The sequence below is a fragment of the Podarcis bocagei genome (assembly GCF_964188305.1).
Source record: "Podarcis bocagei genome assembly, chromosome: 4".
Classification (NCBI taxonomy): Eukaryota; Metazoa; Chordata; class Lepidosauria; order Squamata; family Lacertidae; genus Podarcis; species Podarcis bocagei.
Window position 1 is genome coordinate 101,952,784 of NC_138128.1, and position 12,462 is coordinate 101,965,245.

At 48.0% G+C, this 12,462-nt stretch overlaps 1 protein-coding gene across 1 annotated transcript; it reads left to right on the plus strand.

Annotated features, from left to right (window-relative positions):
• The first annotated feature begins 1,174 nt into the window (after window positions 1-1,174).
• Window positions 1,175-9,433, plus strand: CREBL2 (cAMP responsive element binding protein like 2). Its single transcript, XM_081191083.1, has 4 exons — window positions 1,175-1,281; window positions 1,778-1,975; window positions 4,903-5,050; window positions 7,116-9,433. Exons 1-4 carry the CDS (start codon window positions 1,267-1,269, stop codon window positions 7,118-7,120), a joined length of 366 nt encoding a protein of 121 aa, XP_081047209.1. The 5' UTR covers window positions 1,175-1,266; the 3' UTR covers window positions 7,121-9,433.
• Window positions 9,434-12,462: the final 3,029 nt, after the last annotated feature.

Consider the following 12,462-nt stretch of genomic DNA (forward strand, 5'->3'; position numbering starts at 1 on the left):
TAGAATAATAGAATACAGTGGTGCCTCGCAAGACGAAATTAATTCGTTCCGCAAGTTTTTTCTTCTTGCGAGTTTTTCGTCTTGCGAAGCACGGTTTCCCATAGGAATGCATTGAAAATCAATCAATGCGTTCCTATGGAGACCGTCCGGGGACAGAGGGGAAGCGCTGCGCGCCTTCCCCTCTGTCCCCGGACCTGTTTTAAAGCAAGGGAAGGGGCAGCGGGGAGAATCGCTTCTCCCCGTTGCCGCCCCTTGGTTCAAAAGGGGTCCGGGGAGAGAGGGGAAGGCGCGCGCGGCTTCCCCTCTGTACCCGGAGATTGTGGGGCTGGCAACGGGGAGAAGCGATCTTCTCCCCGCCGCCCCTTGCTCCAAAAGAGGTCCGGGGACAGCGGGGAAGACACGCTGCGCTTCCCCGCTATCCCCGGAGCTTGCGGGGCAAGCTTCGTTTTGCGAAGCAAGCCCATAGGGAAATGCGTCTTGCGAAGTGGCTAAGAAAACGAAAAACTCCTTCGTCTAGCGAGTTTTTCGTCTTCCAAGGCGTTCGTCTTGCGGGGCACCACTGTATAGAATATTAGAGCTTGAAAGGTCCTGAGGGTCATCTAGTCCAAGCCCCCCGCAATGCAGGAATCTGTGGTGCCCAGAACTGGGCACAGTACTTCAGGTGTGGTCTGACTAAGGCAGAAGAGAGTGCTACTATTACATCCCTTGATCTATACCGACAAGACTTTTGTTGATGCAGCCTAGAATAGTGTTAGCTTTTTTTGCTGCTCCATCACACTGCGGACTCATGTCCAGCCTGGGGTCCACCGAGACCCTGGATCCTTTTCACATGTGCTGCTGGTAAGCCAGACGTCCCCCTTCTTATACTGGTATAGCTAGATCTTCCTGCCTAAGTGCAGAACCTTCCATTGGTCGCCAGCGCCCAGGTCTCCAATCTGCTCAGGTCCTCTTGATTCCCGATTCTGTATTCCACCCTCCGCCAGGATATCCTACGTCATTACGCAGCCGCGTCTCGCGCGCCGGGACGCCCCTCCTCCGTCTTGCTGGGCGGAGGGCGGAGACGAGCGGGACTACAGCTCCCGAAATGCACTGGGCTGGCCGGACATGCCCGCCGCCCTCGGGGCAAAGGACGTCACGAGCAGGAGCCGGAAGCGGCGTGTGATGGCGGCGGCGGCGGCGGCGGGCGGGCGGCCCCGGGGGGCGGCGGCCTAGGGCGGGCGGGGCTCCAGAGGCCTTGTCCTTCGCGGGAGGGGCTGGGCTGCACCCATGGACGACAGCAAAGTAAGCGGAGGCGCCGCGTCGAGCTGCTCGCGGGGGGGGGGGGGGGCGTGGCAGCGGCCCTTCTCCGTCCCGGAAGGCGGTGGCGGGCCGAGGAGCTGCTGGACGACAACTCTCGTCCCCCGGGCCTGAGAGCTGGGGGTCGTGGGAGTTGTAGTCCAACAGCTGCTTGGACACCCCCCCCCCCGGAAGGCGATTGGAAGGCCCTCCAAGCCAGATGATGATGATGATATATAAAATTTGTATATGCCTTAATCCCAGGGTTGTCAACCCCTTTGGCCCTGTGTGCGCACTTGCGGGTGTCACAGGCACTCTGCTCTCTGCAACGTGTTTTGTTGGGACAAGCCCCAGGCAGCAGGAGCACAGGCGAGGCAGAAACCTTCTCAAACCAAATTCTGCCCGTTTGTTTTCTGTCCTGTTATAAATTTTGTAAGAACCACCATGGAGAACTCTTCCTGATACTGCCCTGACCGAAGTAAAATGTGTTTCTGCTTTCTAGGTAGCTGGAGGGAAAGTGAAGAAACCAGGGAAACGGGGCCGTAAACCAGCCAAAATAGATTTGAAAGCTAAACTTGAGAGGAGCCGGCAGAGCGCGAGAGAATGCAGGGCAAGGAAGAAGCTGAGGTACCAGTACCTGGAAGAGCTGGTTTCAAGCAGAGAGAGAGCCATATGCGCCCTTAGAGAAGAGCTGGAAATGGTAATGTGCTTTTTCTCTTTTCCACCTTACCCCCAGTTCTGAGTCAGTTCTGTGGGTCTAGAGCAGTGTTTCCCAACCTTTTTTGGGCAAAGGCACACTTGTTTCATGAAAAAAATCTCGAGGCACACCACCATTACAGCCCCGTGACGTCAGCACGCAGCGTCACGCCGGGAGGGACATGAATTGCTAGCAAATTACATAATCACCTCCTTGAGGGCTGGCTCATCTTCTCCGAAGGCAGAACCCCATTAATTAACAGCACAGACTCACACCATAGCCAAGACGAGGGGGGAAAACCTCAGTCATGCACAGTCATGCACATGTGGGGGCTAAATGAGGACGAAGACCGGGCAGAGAGCAGGGTTCAAATCACCCCACCTGGCCAGGACAATCCCTGGGTGCTCCCTTGGGCCACTCGCCTGACCCACCTCACAGGGCTGTTGTTGCGAGGATAACACGGGGAGAACCACGCGCGCCCCCGGGAGCTCCTTGGAGGAGAAAGCGGGCGATGAATGCAATGCACAAAATATATGAGAGGCGACCAGGTTTTGCAGGTGAGGGGCCCCCGCCAGCCTCCGCTTCCAACACCCGGTGCAACGACGCCGAAGTTTCCCCCCGGGCTCGGCTCGGGGAGCAGCGCTGCTCCCCCCCGGCTCCCCTTCGCCCTCCCGGCTCTCTCTGCCGCCCACTGGGGACCCCCCTCACCTGCCAAGTCCGGAGCGCCGGTGGAAGTTGCATGCATGCATGCAGGGCGCCGCGTTGCCATTGCATTGCACTGCACTCCATGCAACGCCTGCACGCATGCATTGCCTTGCACGCCCGCCAAGGGGTCTCCCCGCGGTCCGATGCGTCCCCTCCAGCGCGGATGCAGCATTGCAAAAATAAAAACCTCCCGACGCAGCCCTACCTGGGGGGCAGCCTCCGCCGCCGCGGGGATCCCCGGGCTCCATCCTGCCGCCCGGCCGCCGCCGCTGCGCTCATTCCATGGCCGGGAGAAGAGCGCTTCAAACAAAACGCCCGGCCCGCCAGGCCACGCTGGGAAACGTAGTTCGCGCACCCCGCGTGGGCGTGGAGCCCAAGGGCGAGGGGACTACGGATCCCGGCAGCCCCCGCGCCGGGGACGGAGGGGGAGAGGCCGGGTGCAGGGATGGAGGGACGGGTGGGCGAGCGAGTGAGTGAGTGGCAGCCGCCAAGCCTTGGCCGAGAGCCAGGAAGGGCCTCCCCGGAGGAGGAGGAGGAGGAGGGAGGCACAGAGCGGGAGGGAGGGAGGGAACCCCAGGGGTCATCTAGTGACGGCGCCCCAATCGAAAATTTGACTTTAAAAAAAAAAATCTTTCGAATTTTTTAATTTTTCCCGCGGCACACCAGGCAACATCTCGCGGCACACTAGTGTGCCGCGGAACAGTGGTTGGGAAACACTGGTCTAGAGCATAGTAACAGCTTCTGAGTCGTGTGCGTTCATGCAAGTACCTCTTGTTGCGTTTGCTTCAGATTAAATCTTTTCAGGTTTGCGTCCCACAGCGACCTGGAAGTAACGGAACAGGTTACTTCCGGGCCTCGCCACTCGCGCAGACGCTCAGAATGATGTCATGTGCAGAAGCGGCAACCCGCGCACGCAGACACGGGTTGTGTTCTGCTCATGTTGCAAACGGGGCTCCAGAACGGATCCCGTTCGCAACCAGAGGTACCACTGTATGCTGTTTTCCCCTGTGGCCAATGTCATTATGTCCCCAGGATCTCTGCTTAGGTGTCTGAGAGCAGGGAGCTGCCACTCTCTACTTGGAAATGCTTACATGCCTGAAGGCATGTCCTGTTCAAGGAAGAGAACAGAAAACTCGTACAGGATATGATTTTTAAGATATTTTAATTATTACCCAGTTTTCTTATGAAAGCTGATTTGAAAACTCTTTATTGAAAGGCAGAATGTAATTACTGTAGCCGAATAAGGGTTGTTGGGACAGAAAAGTGAGATGCCCTATACACCAACAGAGTTGTGTGTACTTAAACAAACAAACAAATCCAAATTAAACTCCAATAAAAGTTTGACACTATTTAAATTAAGCAGATTTGCCAGGTTTATTGATTTTTTTGTCATCCTTTATTCTGCCATTTTTGCCACTTGGCAAGGAACTTCGCAGGACACTGAAAATATGGCCCTTGACCAAGAAGAAAATCTTGCCAAGTGACCAACGGACAAGCAACCAAGAGAAGAACTTGCTGCAATGCCACATAGCCCTGCTGATGAACATTTCCACATCCCCAGTCCAATAATCACACATGTACAACAGCAGAACTCTCTTTTTTAAAAATAAGGTTTTATTAAAGCTTTTTCCTAAAACAAGAAAAGGAAAGAAACTGATCTAAATAAAAACAAAAATAAACAGAGAAAGAGAGAACAAAACAAAGGAAAACCAAAAAAGAAGAAAAGATGAGAAGAAAAATAAAAGGGACTTCTGATTTTCCATTTGTCAGTTACACAAAACAAAATATTCACTCTAGAATGACACCAAGCTGATCTACCTTCTGTTAGGCAGTATCTCCCCAATCTTCCAACCCAAATAGATTAATTCATCTTCCTTTTTACATAAAAAGACCAAAAGAAACTCTCCATTATTAATAAATGTCAACACTTCCGGGGAGGAACATGGCAGACTGAACGTCTTCCTCAAGCAACTTCCCAATAGAACTAATTACATACTGTGTATCTGAAGAAGTGTGCATGCACACGAAAGCTCATACCAAGAACTAACTTAGTTGGTCTTTAAGGTGCTACTGGAAGGAATTTTTTAAATTACATACTGATTGATGATAGCCATGGCTTTAATCTTTGCTATTTAACAGCAGAACTCTAATGATCACAACTGAAAGTAAAAAAGTGCAGCCCTCTGCTTTTGCAGTCCAGTTTATTTTTATGTTTGTGTTTTTAGTATAAGCAGTGGTGCTTAGCAATGGATCAAGGGAAAATCCCCTCTGAAATTAAAGCTCTGCTAAGCGGGGAAGAGCAAAGCAAACCACAGCAGAACATGGCCAAGGTTGGCAAGGCTTCAAAGATGGATGCAAACAGTCACAGTTCCTGTAAGTACTAGTTTATGAAGGTTCTTATGGCTACGAGAGTAGACCAAGATGTGCAGATGGGGAAGAGGGGTCATATAGTCTTACTGTTAAGTGCCTCACGTGCAACAACTTACATTTAGAAAGAACATGCCTACCTGGAGGCTTATTAATAGGGTAATGTGAAAATAACAGCGTAGGTCCATCACAAAATCATGGATTGTTCTGTGAGCACCCTGGCTGAGCAGATGTGAAGGAGAAGCTGTTTGAGTGCTTTTCTCTTTGTTACCCATTCCCTTTTTTATTAGTTTGTGAACCTGCGGGGAGGCCAACTTATTTTTTAACTCATTCACAGAGCTTAGAAAATTCCAGGTGCTTTCTTAAGGGCTTTAAAAAACGGGTCAAGGGACAGTGTAGCACAAGGTCTGCCTTTTCCTGTCTTCTTGGTCTCCGTGATCGGTCTCAGAGGCCTTTCTGGTGAGCTGGGCAGTGACCTGAGAGATGGCTTTTTCAGTTTCCGACACCTGGACTCCCAGTGCCGCTGCCTGATGTCTTCTGAGGTGAAGACCTTTTTATTTGCCCTGACCTTCTAGGTCCAGTTTTTGTGTATTGTTTTTGTCTGACTGCCCCTGGTTTTCTAACCATGGATTTGTTATTTCTGTGTATGTGCACATGTGCACACTTCTCCTTTGGTAGCCACTATATGGGAAGCTTTTCCCTGAAGAGTAGTGTGCAGACCCCTCAAATTAAAAATAGAAGGCTAATTATGTGGTGGAGGGGAAGTGGGGCCACAGGGTGAAGCCAGGCAGGATGGCTTATGAAGCAGCTCAATACTTATTCAGTTCATTGAATTCCGTCCATACATTCAACTGAAAGTCCCCAAGTCTTGACCCTTAAGTAAACCTGCCTTCTATGCTTCATGTAAGGCCATTGTCTTAACATCTTGTGGTTGCATCTTGTCTTTGTCACTTATTTGCTGGTGGCAGCAGTCTGTAGGATTGGGAACGTTATTCTGTCTTTTGTCCAGCAAATTTTCTAGTCAGTACCTAAGCAACACTTACATGTAAGTTCTTGTTTTGCCTAGCCAATTACAGGTTCTTTAATGGATCTTTGATAGACAATAAAGCACTTATTGAGGGGAAAACTTTTGTTTGAACAAAATAAACTTCTAATGTAAAACTTCCCCAATCAATGAACCACTCTCTTACTCATAGAAACAATCCCAAATAAACTGTCCCCCACAAGACCTTCACTCAGACAAACCAGATACAGCATCAGATCACCAGATTTCTTGTTCCAGCCATGGGGAGCTGCGTCTGCTCCGTGATGCAGCAACATCAACTATGTTGCCCTGGACCCAAGCTCTACATCCAGGCTCTCTCATCGTTTATACCTGCCAACCCCAACCAGGCAGGGCTGGATCCTTCTGGTCCCATAACCTGGGCAATTGAGCCCCAGCTGGGGCACCCACAAGGTTAGGAGTGCTCCTGTCAGGACCTATGGCCTTAAAGGAAAGGTTGATTGCGCAAGGCCAATCCTATGCCTCACCGTGGGTTACTAGACAGAATATAGAAGCCTCTTTGCTCTTCTGCAGTCCTAAGCCATGACTTGGCTTAGCATGGCGTTTGAACCCGGTTTAGTTCTCCAAGGCAAACCACCACCATTGGAAAAACTTGGGTTTGGGTTACAGGGTGTGGTTAGTGTGTGGAAAGCTAAACCAGGAGCCTGTGTTTGAATGACATGCCAAGCGATGATTTAGTACAGCAGAATGACCCAAAGGAGGAGCAAATCAGCCATCATTTCCTCTCTCAGAGCACGTGCATATTCATACTAAGGTACAGTTTTAGCTTAGCATGTTGGGCAAGCCAGACCACTACATGCTTGGTGGGTTGTATTTTGAACTGAGCAAAGGCAGAGGGTCATCAGGATTATCTCACTCCTACAGAAACTGAGTCACTGGCAAATGGCTCTTTAACCTTCTGTCAGATATTCTAATGCTGGCCATAACAAATGTAGATAAGATTTCTTGGCTGACTGGTTGAAATTGTGAATAGCTATAAAATATTGTTGTATTTTATTTCTCTTGCAGGGTGAAGGTGGAACAGCCAAGATCAAAGTCCCTATTTTATACTACCAACACTGATTTGTAGTCTTTATGCTAAGCTTCCCTTCCACTATGATGTGTGGCAATGCTGCAGCAGCAAAGAACTTGATCGTTGAGGTGAATTACCAAAATAACCCAATGGCAAGCCAACAGAATTAAACCTACAACTTAAAAAAAAACCCAGTTTGTTATATAGATATAGAAACTACAACTTACGTGTATGTAGATATTTCTGCTGTGACAGTGAAGGAAATTTCCGACCTTGCTGTTATAATTGCTCATGGTTTATGTGTTGGATTTTTCTGTTTAGTATTCATAGGAGTGGCTATTTAAGAAACCATGTGCAGCAAAGGCTGAGATCTTGGCCATCTGGCATCAAAGTAGTCTGTTATGTGTATGGTATTTATCTGTGGTCCATGTTGTAATAATAATTCCAGTTTCCCATGGTGGGCTGGAAATATGTAATGGGTTTACACTTCTGTTATTTCTGACCTAGTGCAGCATTGTGGCTGAGAAGAGGAGGTCCCTGGTTCAAATCTCGCCTCTGCCATGAATTCCCTTAGGCAAGGCAACTCAGAGGGATAATACTGACTTACAGGGTTGTTTTAAGCATACAAGTGTTACCATGTCTGTGAGATGCTTTTTGCGTACATTCCTATGCAAAACTCCCTGCAGACAAAAAACTAGCACAGGTGCAGGTGGGAATGGGCTGTTATGCTAGGTGTGTGCTTGCTTTTTTGGTAGTAAGGAACCAATCAAAAACAGTATGTCCCACCTACTGTCTATAGTGCTAAAGTCCTTCTGTCACCTCAGTCTGCCACCTGTGTAGACCAGGCCTCAGTCAATGTTTCCCAAACATTTGACAGGCAAAGAACTGTAAATAAGTGTATTGTTAAATCAAGCTTGAAGGGAGACTTTCCATTCTTTTTCAAAAAGATACCTCTGTTTGCAGAATTAATGGATAGGCATTCTCCTTGCAGTTCCAGGGCAGCCCAGTTAACGTGGCTTCCCACCCTCCCTTTTGCCCAGTCAGCCAGGGATCGGGGATGGCACTGTGTTGGCTGGGCCACGCCAACACTCCTGGGATTCTCCCGCACCCACCAGCTCTGGGGCAAGCTCCATGAGCAGCCCCCTGTGTCCCATTCCTCCTTTGGGATGATGTCACTGTCCACTTATTGGTAGAGAGCAGGGGAAGGCAGCCCCACACAGGATCGCTCTGCGCTGAGCAGCATGAGAGTGGTGGTGAAGATGTCCAACATAGTGGCTTAAATGTACCTTTATAAAACGGAGCCATGCTTGTGAGCCCTATTCCCACAGTTGGTGAATTGCTGTTCTATGCCACAGTCAGGACTCTGGGCCATCCTCCTCCCATTCAGGCATGCCACATGCCGGCACTCCTTAAGGCTCCCCTACTGCAGGCTTACCCGGCCATGGATTAATTTGACCTATTAAATTAAGTCTCTCAAGGGTTCATTGTTTTGTGACATGAGATGGCCCTTTTTACACCCAAGTGAAACTATCTCCTTGAAAGTAAAATCCTGCTGGAGTGTATCTGAGCAGGCACCCTTTTGCTTCAGACTTCTTTAGCTTGTGTAACTGTGTGCCTGTTTGGAACCTGCTTATTGATGCTATCATTGAGTCAAAACCTAATGCATTATTCCTTGCTTCCTCAATGCACCCGAGGAGCAGCTGAGTGGGAATGGGGTGGGATGGCATTTCTCACCTGGCTGGCTGACAGCTGGAGAAAGAGAGGAAGAGAAATGGTCTGCGCCTATCTCTCATCACATTGACTGTGCTTTTGCTGAAGTGACTTCATTAGCGGGACCGCGCACAAATTAACAAGAGGGTGAACTGGGGTGGGGTGGGGTGGGTATTTTAGGCAGCATGTTGAATAGATGTAATATAACAGGCTGACTCCATGCAGGGCTTTTGATTTAGGATGCCCTGCAGACTCCATTTAGAGCAGAGCTTTCCAAACTTTTCATGTTGGTGACACACTTTTTAGACATGCATCATTTTGCGACACAATAATTCAGTTTTACTAGCAAACTCGAGGTCAAACTAACCCCTTATAAGATCGTTCACGTGACACACCTACACACTAATGTGTTGTGACACAGTTTGGAAAGCTCTGATTTAGAGTCTGACTGTAGCATTGTGCATCAGAAAGGGAAAATTTAATCTCTTTCAGCTTGATGTCTTGATCACTCACATATATTTGCTGTGAAGAAAACACTTAAATTCTTGTAAGACTCCCAAGTCTGTCCTTTTTTGTTTTATATTAAAGTGGATGTAACTTCAAACATTTCTTCACTTTTTATTAGCAGGGGTAGCAAAAAGCTCTTCATAGGGTGGGGGCAGAAAGAAGGACTGTGTTGCACATTGTCCTCTGCACTTCAGGGCCAGAACAGCTATGACATTAAGTGCTTTTAGTATATTCCTGCCCTGCCCTGTCCCACCCCTTAACAAGGGTGTCAATGAAAGCTCCCATCTTGGGTCAAACGTGGGAGGGGAGGTTTTGGTGGAACTGGCAGAGGTGTAAAAGCATTAACCCCACTTCCCCAATACACTGTCTGGTCTGAACTTTGTTTGCCTTCGTCATGGTGACTGTTATTATTTAAGGGAAAATCAGCCCATTAAATGCATTCACGTGCTTAAAGTTACATATTTTGGGGCTTTCATACATTGGCCCATCTTGTGTAAGAGATTGAAGGCAGGTTTTCTTACCCATCTAAGGGTGTCCTCTAGTATAGGACTTTGCACATCTTAGTTGCCATGCTTCTTTCTTGTGCAGGGAAAAATTGAGGGCTGTAAGAAGGTTTCCTCGTTAACTCTCAGTGAAGGCTGGATCTCAGGGTTCCAGGATCCAGGGAAGTTATATGTGATGCACAAAGGCTTCTTCACTAGATGTACTAATGTGAATGACAAGAATGCCCAGTGGGAGATAATAATAATAATTTATTATTTATACCCTGCCCATCTGGCTGAGTTTCCCCAGCCACTCTGGGCGGCTCCCAATCAGTGTTAAAAACAATACAGCGTTACATATTAAAGACTTCCCTGACACGGCCCAGGAGGAAGGAGCGGAACCACTGTATAACAGTGCCCCCAGCTCCCAGCCCCTCTAGACGGTCCAGAAGGATGTTATGGTATCTGAGATATCTGAGAGCCCATAGAAAGTTGTGAATACCAGTTAACATGACTGGGCTCCATTAAAATAAATGAAAGCTATATAGGTGCTATAAATCAACGAATGAATTCTGACAAGTAGAAGGTCACAGGAACAGACCACATTACCCACATTGATGAAGAAATGATGGGGAATAGCATCCATGTCTGTCGTGAATCAATGTGTTGGACAGTGGGAAGCTGTGTCCTGCTGTGGCAGAACTAAGAGGCATCCCCCCCCCTTTCCTTCACATGTGTAAAATGTGAAAGGGGGTTTCTCTTCCCTGGGCTGGGCCACTCCCTAGCTGAAATAATAAAAAAACAACCTTGGAGGCATCTTACCAAGGTAGCACACAGCCTCCTGCTTGGCAGGGGGTTGGACTCGATGGCCCTTGTGGTCTCTTCCAACTCTATGATTCTATGATTCTATTCCCCAGACTACAACATCTATACTTGACTGATTCAATCAGCATAGGATAGTCATTAATTCAGGGTTTACATTGTGCCTGCAAAGCCTAGAATGTGTAGAGCGGAACTATTTCTTTAGATCCTATTATAATTTCTTTAGATCCTATTATAATTTTATTAGGATTCTTAGAAGAAATTGGATCTGAAGCAGAAGAGGAATTAATAAAATACCCTCCCCCCAAAGCATAAGAAAAAACTAATGTGCTTTAAGGAGGTGCTGCAATGAAAAAAAGGTCAGTGGTGGCTTTATTTTTCTTCTTTTTAAAATTAAATAAACATTTATTCAAAAGTATACAGCTTTGTCCACTGCCATAATATCACAAAATGATCACTCCGATTCTCAATCCCACATCACTGGCATGTTAGCTTGCCAAACAGGAACCCAACTACAGATCAGGTGGGCTAGACATTTTCAATCAATATATCCCCTCCACAAACACCTCTGTGATGATGGTGGCATTAAAATATCCTGTTCTTCAATAAAAGAGAAAAAGGGAGACCAGATCGTGCCAAAGGTATCTTTTTTGGAGATGCCTTTGATTAGTTGTGGCAGCCTTACTTCAAAGGATGTCTGTACGGTGACATCAAGGTCCCATGTCATGAGGCTCTGACAATCCTTTTGTCCATTTTCCTCAAAATGCATAGGCCTTGTGTACAGATGGGACCTCCCAGGAGTGGGAGTTAGACAGGGCCACAGATGCTCACTCCGCTATATGACCACAGCTGCATAGCCATCTGTGCAGGCGTTTCCCTAACCTTTGTCATAGGACCACAATTCTCAGAGATCCTCCCATGTTTAAACTCAGCACGGATCTGGCTTTACTTAAGGAGTAGCTGCAAGTCAAATGCATTTAGCAAGTTTTATTGTCAGTGTAGATTATTAATGGGATGGGGGAAAGGAAGCAGTGCACTAGCGTTTCATGCCAAGGTGTGTGCATTTACATGCTTACACACTACAGTCAAGATCCATCCTCTTGCTTAACTTCTAGATTGGGAAAGGGTGAAAACCACTTGGCTCTAGATCTCTTAAAAGGCTCCCCAACATATCCCCCAAAGGCATAATAGAAGAGACATAACAAGATGGTCTGTCTTACTTCCGGGTTGGCGCCTCTGGCAATGGCGGATTTCCTCCGATCGGGAGGAATCCGCTCCGTGGAAAACAGGGTCTGAACCGCCACGGCGAGGCGGAGACCCATTAAAAACCACAGGCGGGAGAAGCCTGTGGACGTGGGATTCGGCTGGCACCTTTGTGCATCCTCTACTCGCGGGGAAACCCTGTTTTGGGGATCCGGAGCAACGTGGGGTGAGTGGCGCGGTGCTTTGAATCGACTGCTTCTTTCACGGAGTGAAGCCGCATTGCTGTTGCCGGAGAGCGCTGACTTTTTCCTGTGGACAATTGGACCTTAAACAACTACTCGTGAGTAAAACGGAAAATTGGATTCTTAAATACTTTAATTCGGCACTGAAACGGGAAGGTTATAAACAGGAAGTCTGCCTCCCGTTTTTGTAAATAAACTGAAGCAAAGACGTTACAAGTTAAAGCCTTTGAAAGCTTTTGGTAAAGGACCAAATTTCCACCGGTTTTAAAATACAAAAACCCCCTTGGAAGCAGGAGAAGAGGGGGAAACTTTGGATCTAGTGAGCCTGCAGGAGAGAGTGAAGAAATTAAATTACCACTGCTCTGAACCTGGGAACG

Coding starts and splice junctions, on each gene's coding strand:
- CREBL2 (XM_081191083.1), top strand. Junction 1,976..4,902: donor TTAGAGAAGAGCTGGAAATG/GTAATGTGCTTT, acceptor TTGTGTTTTTAG/TATAAGCAGTGGTGCTTAGC.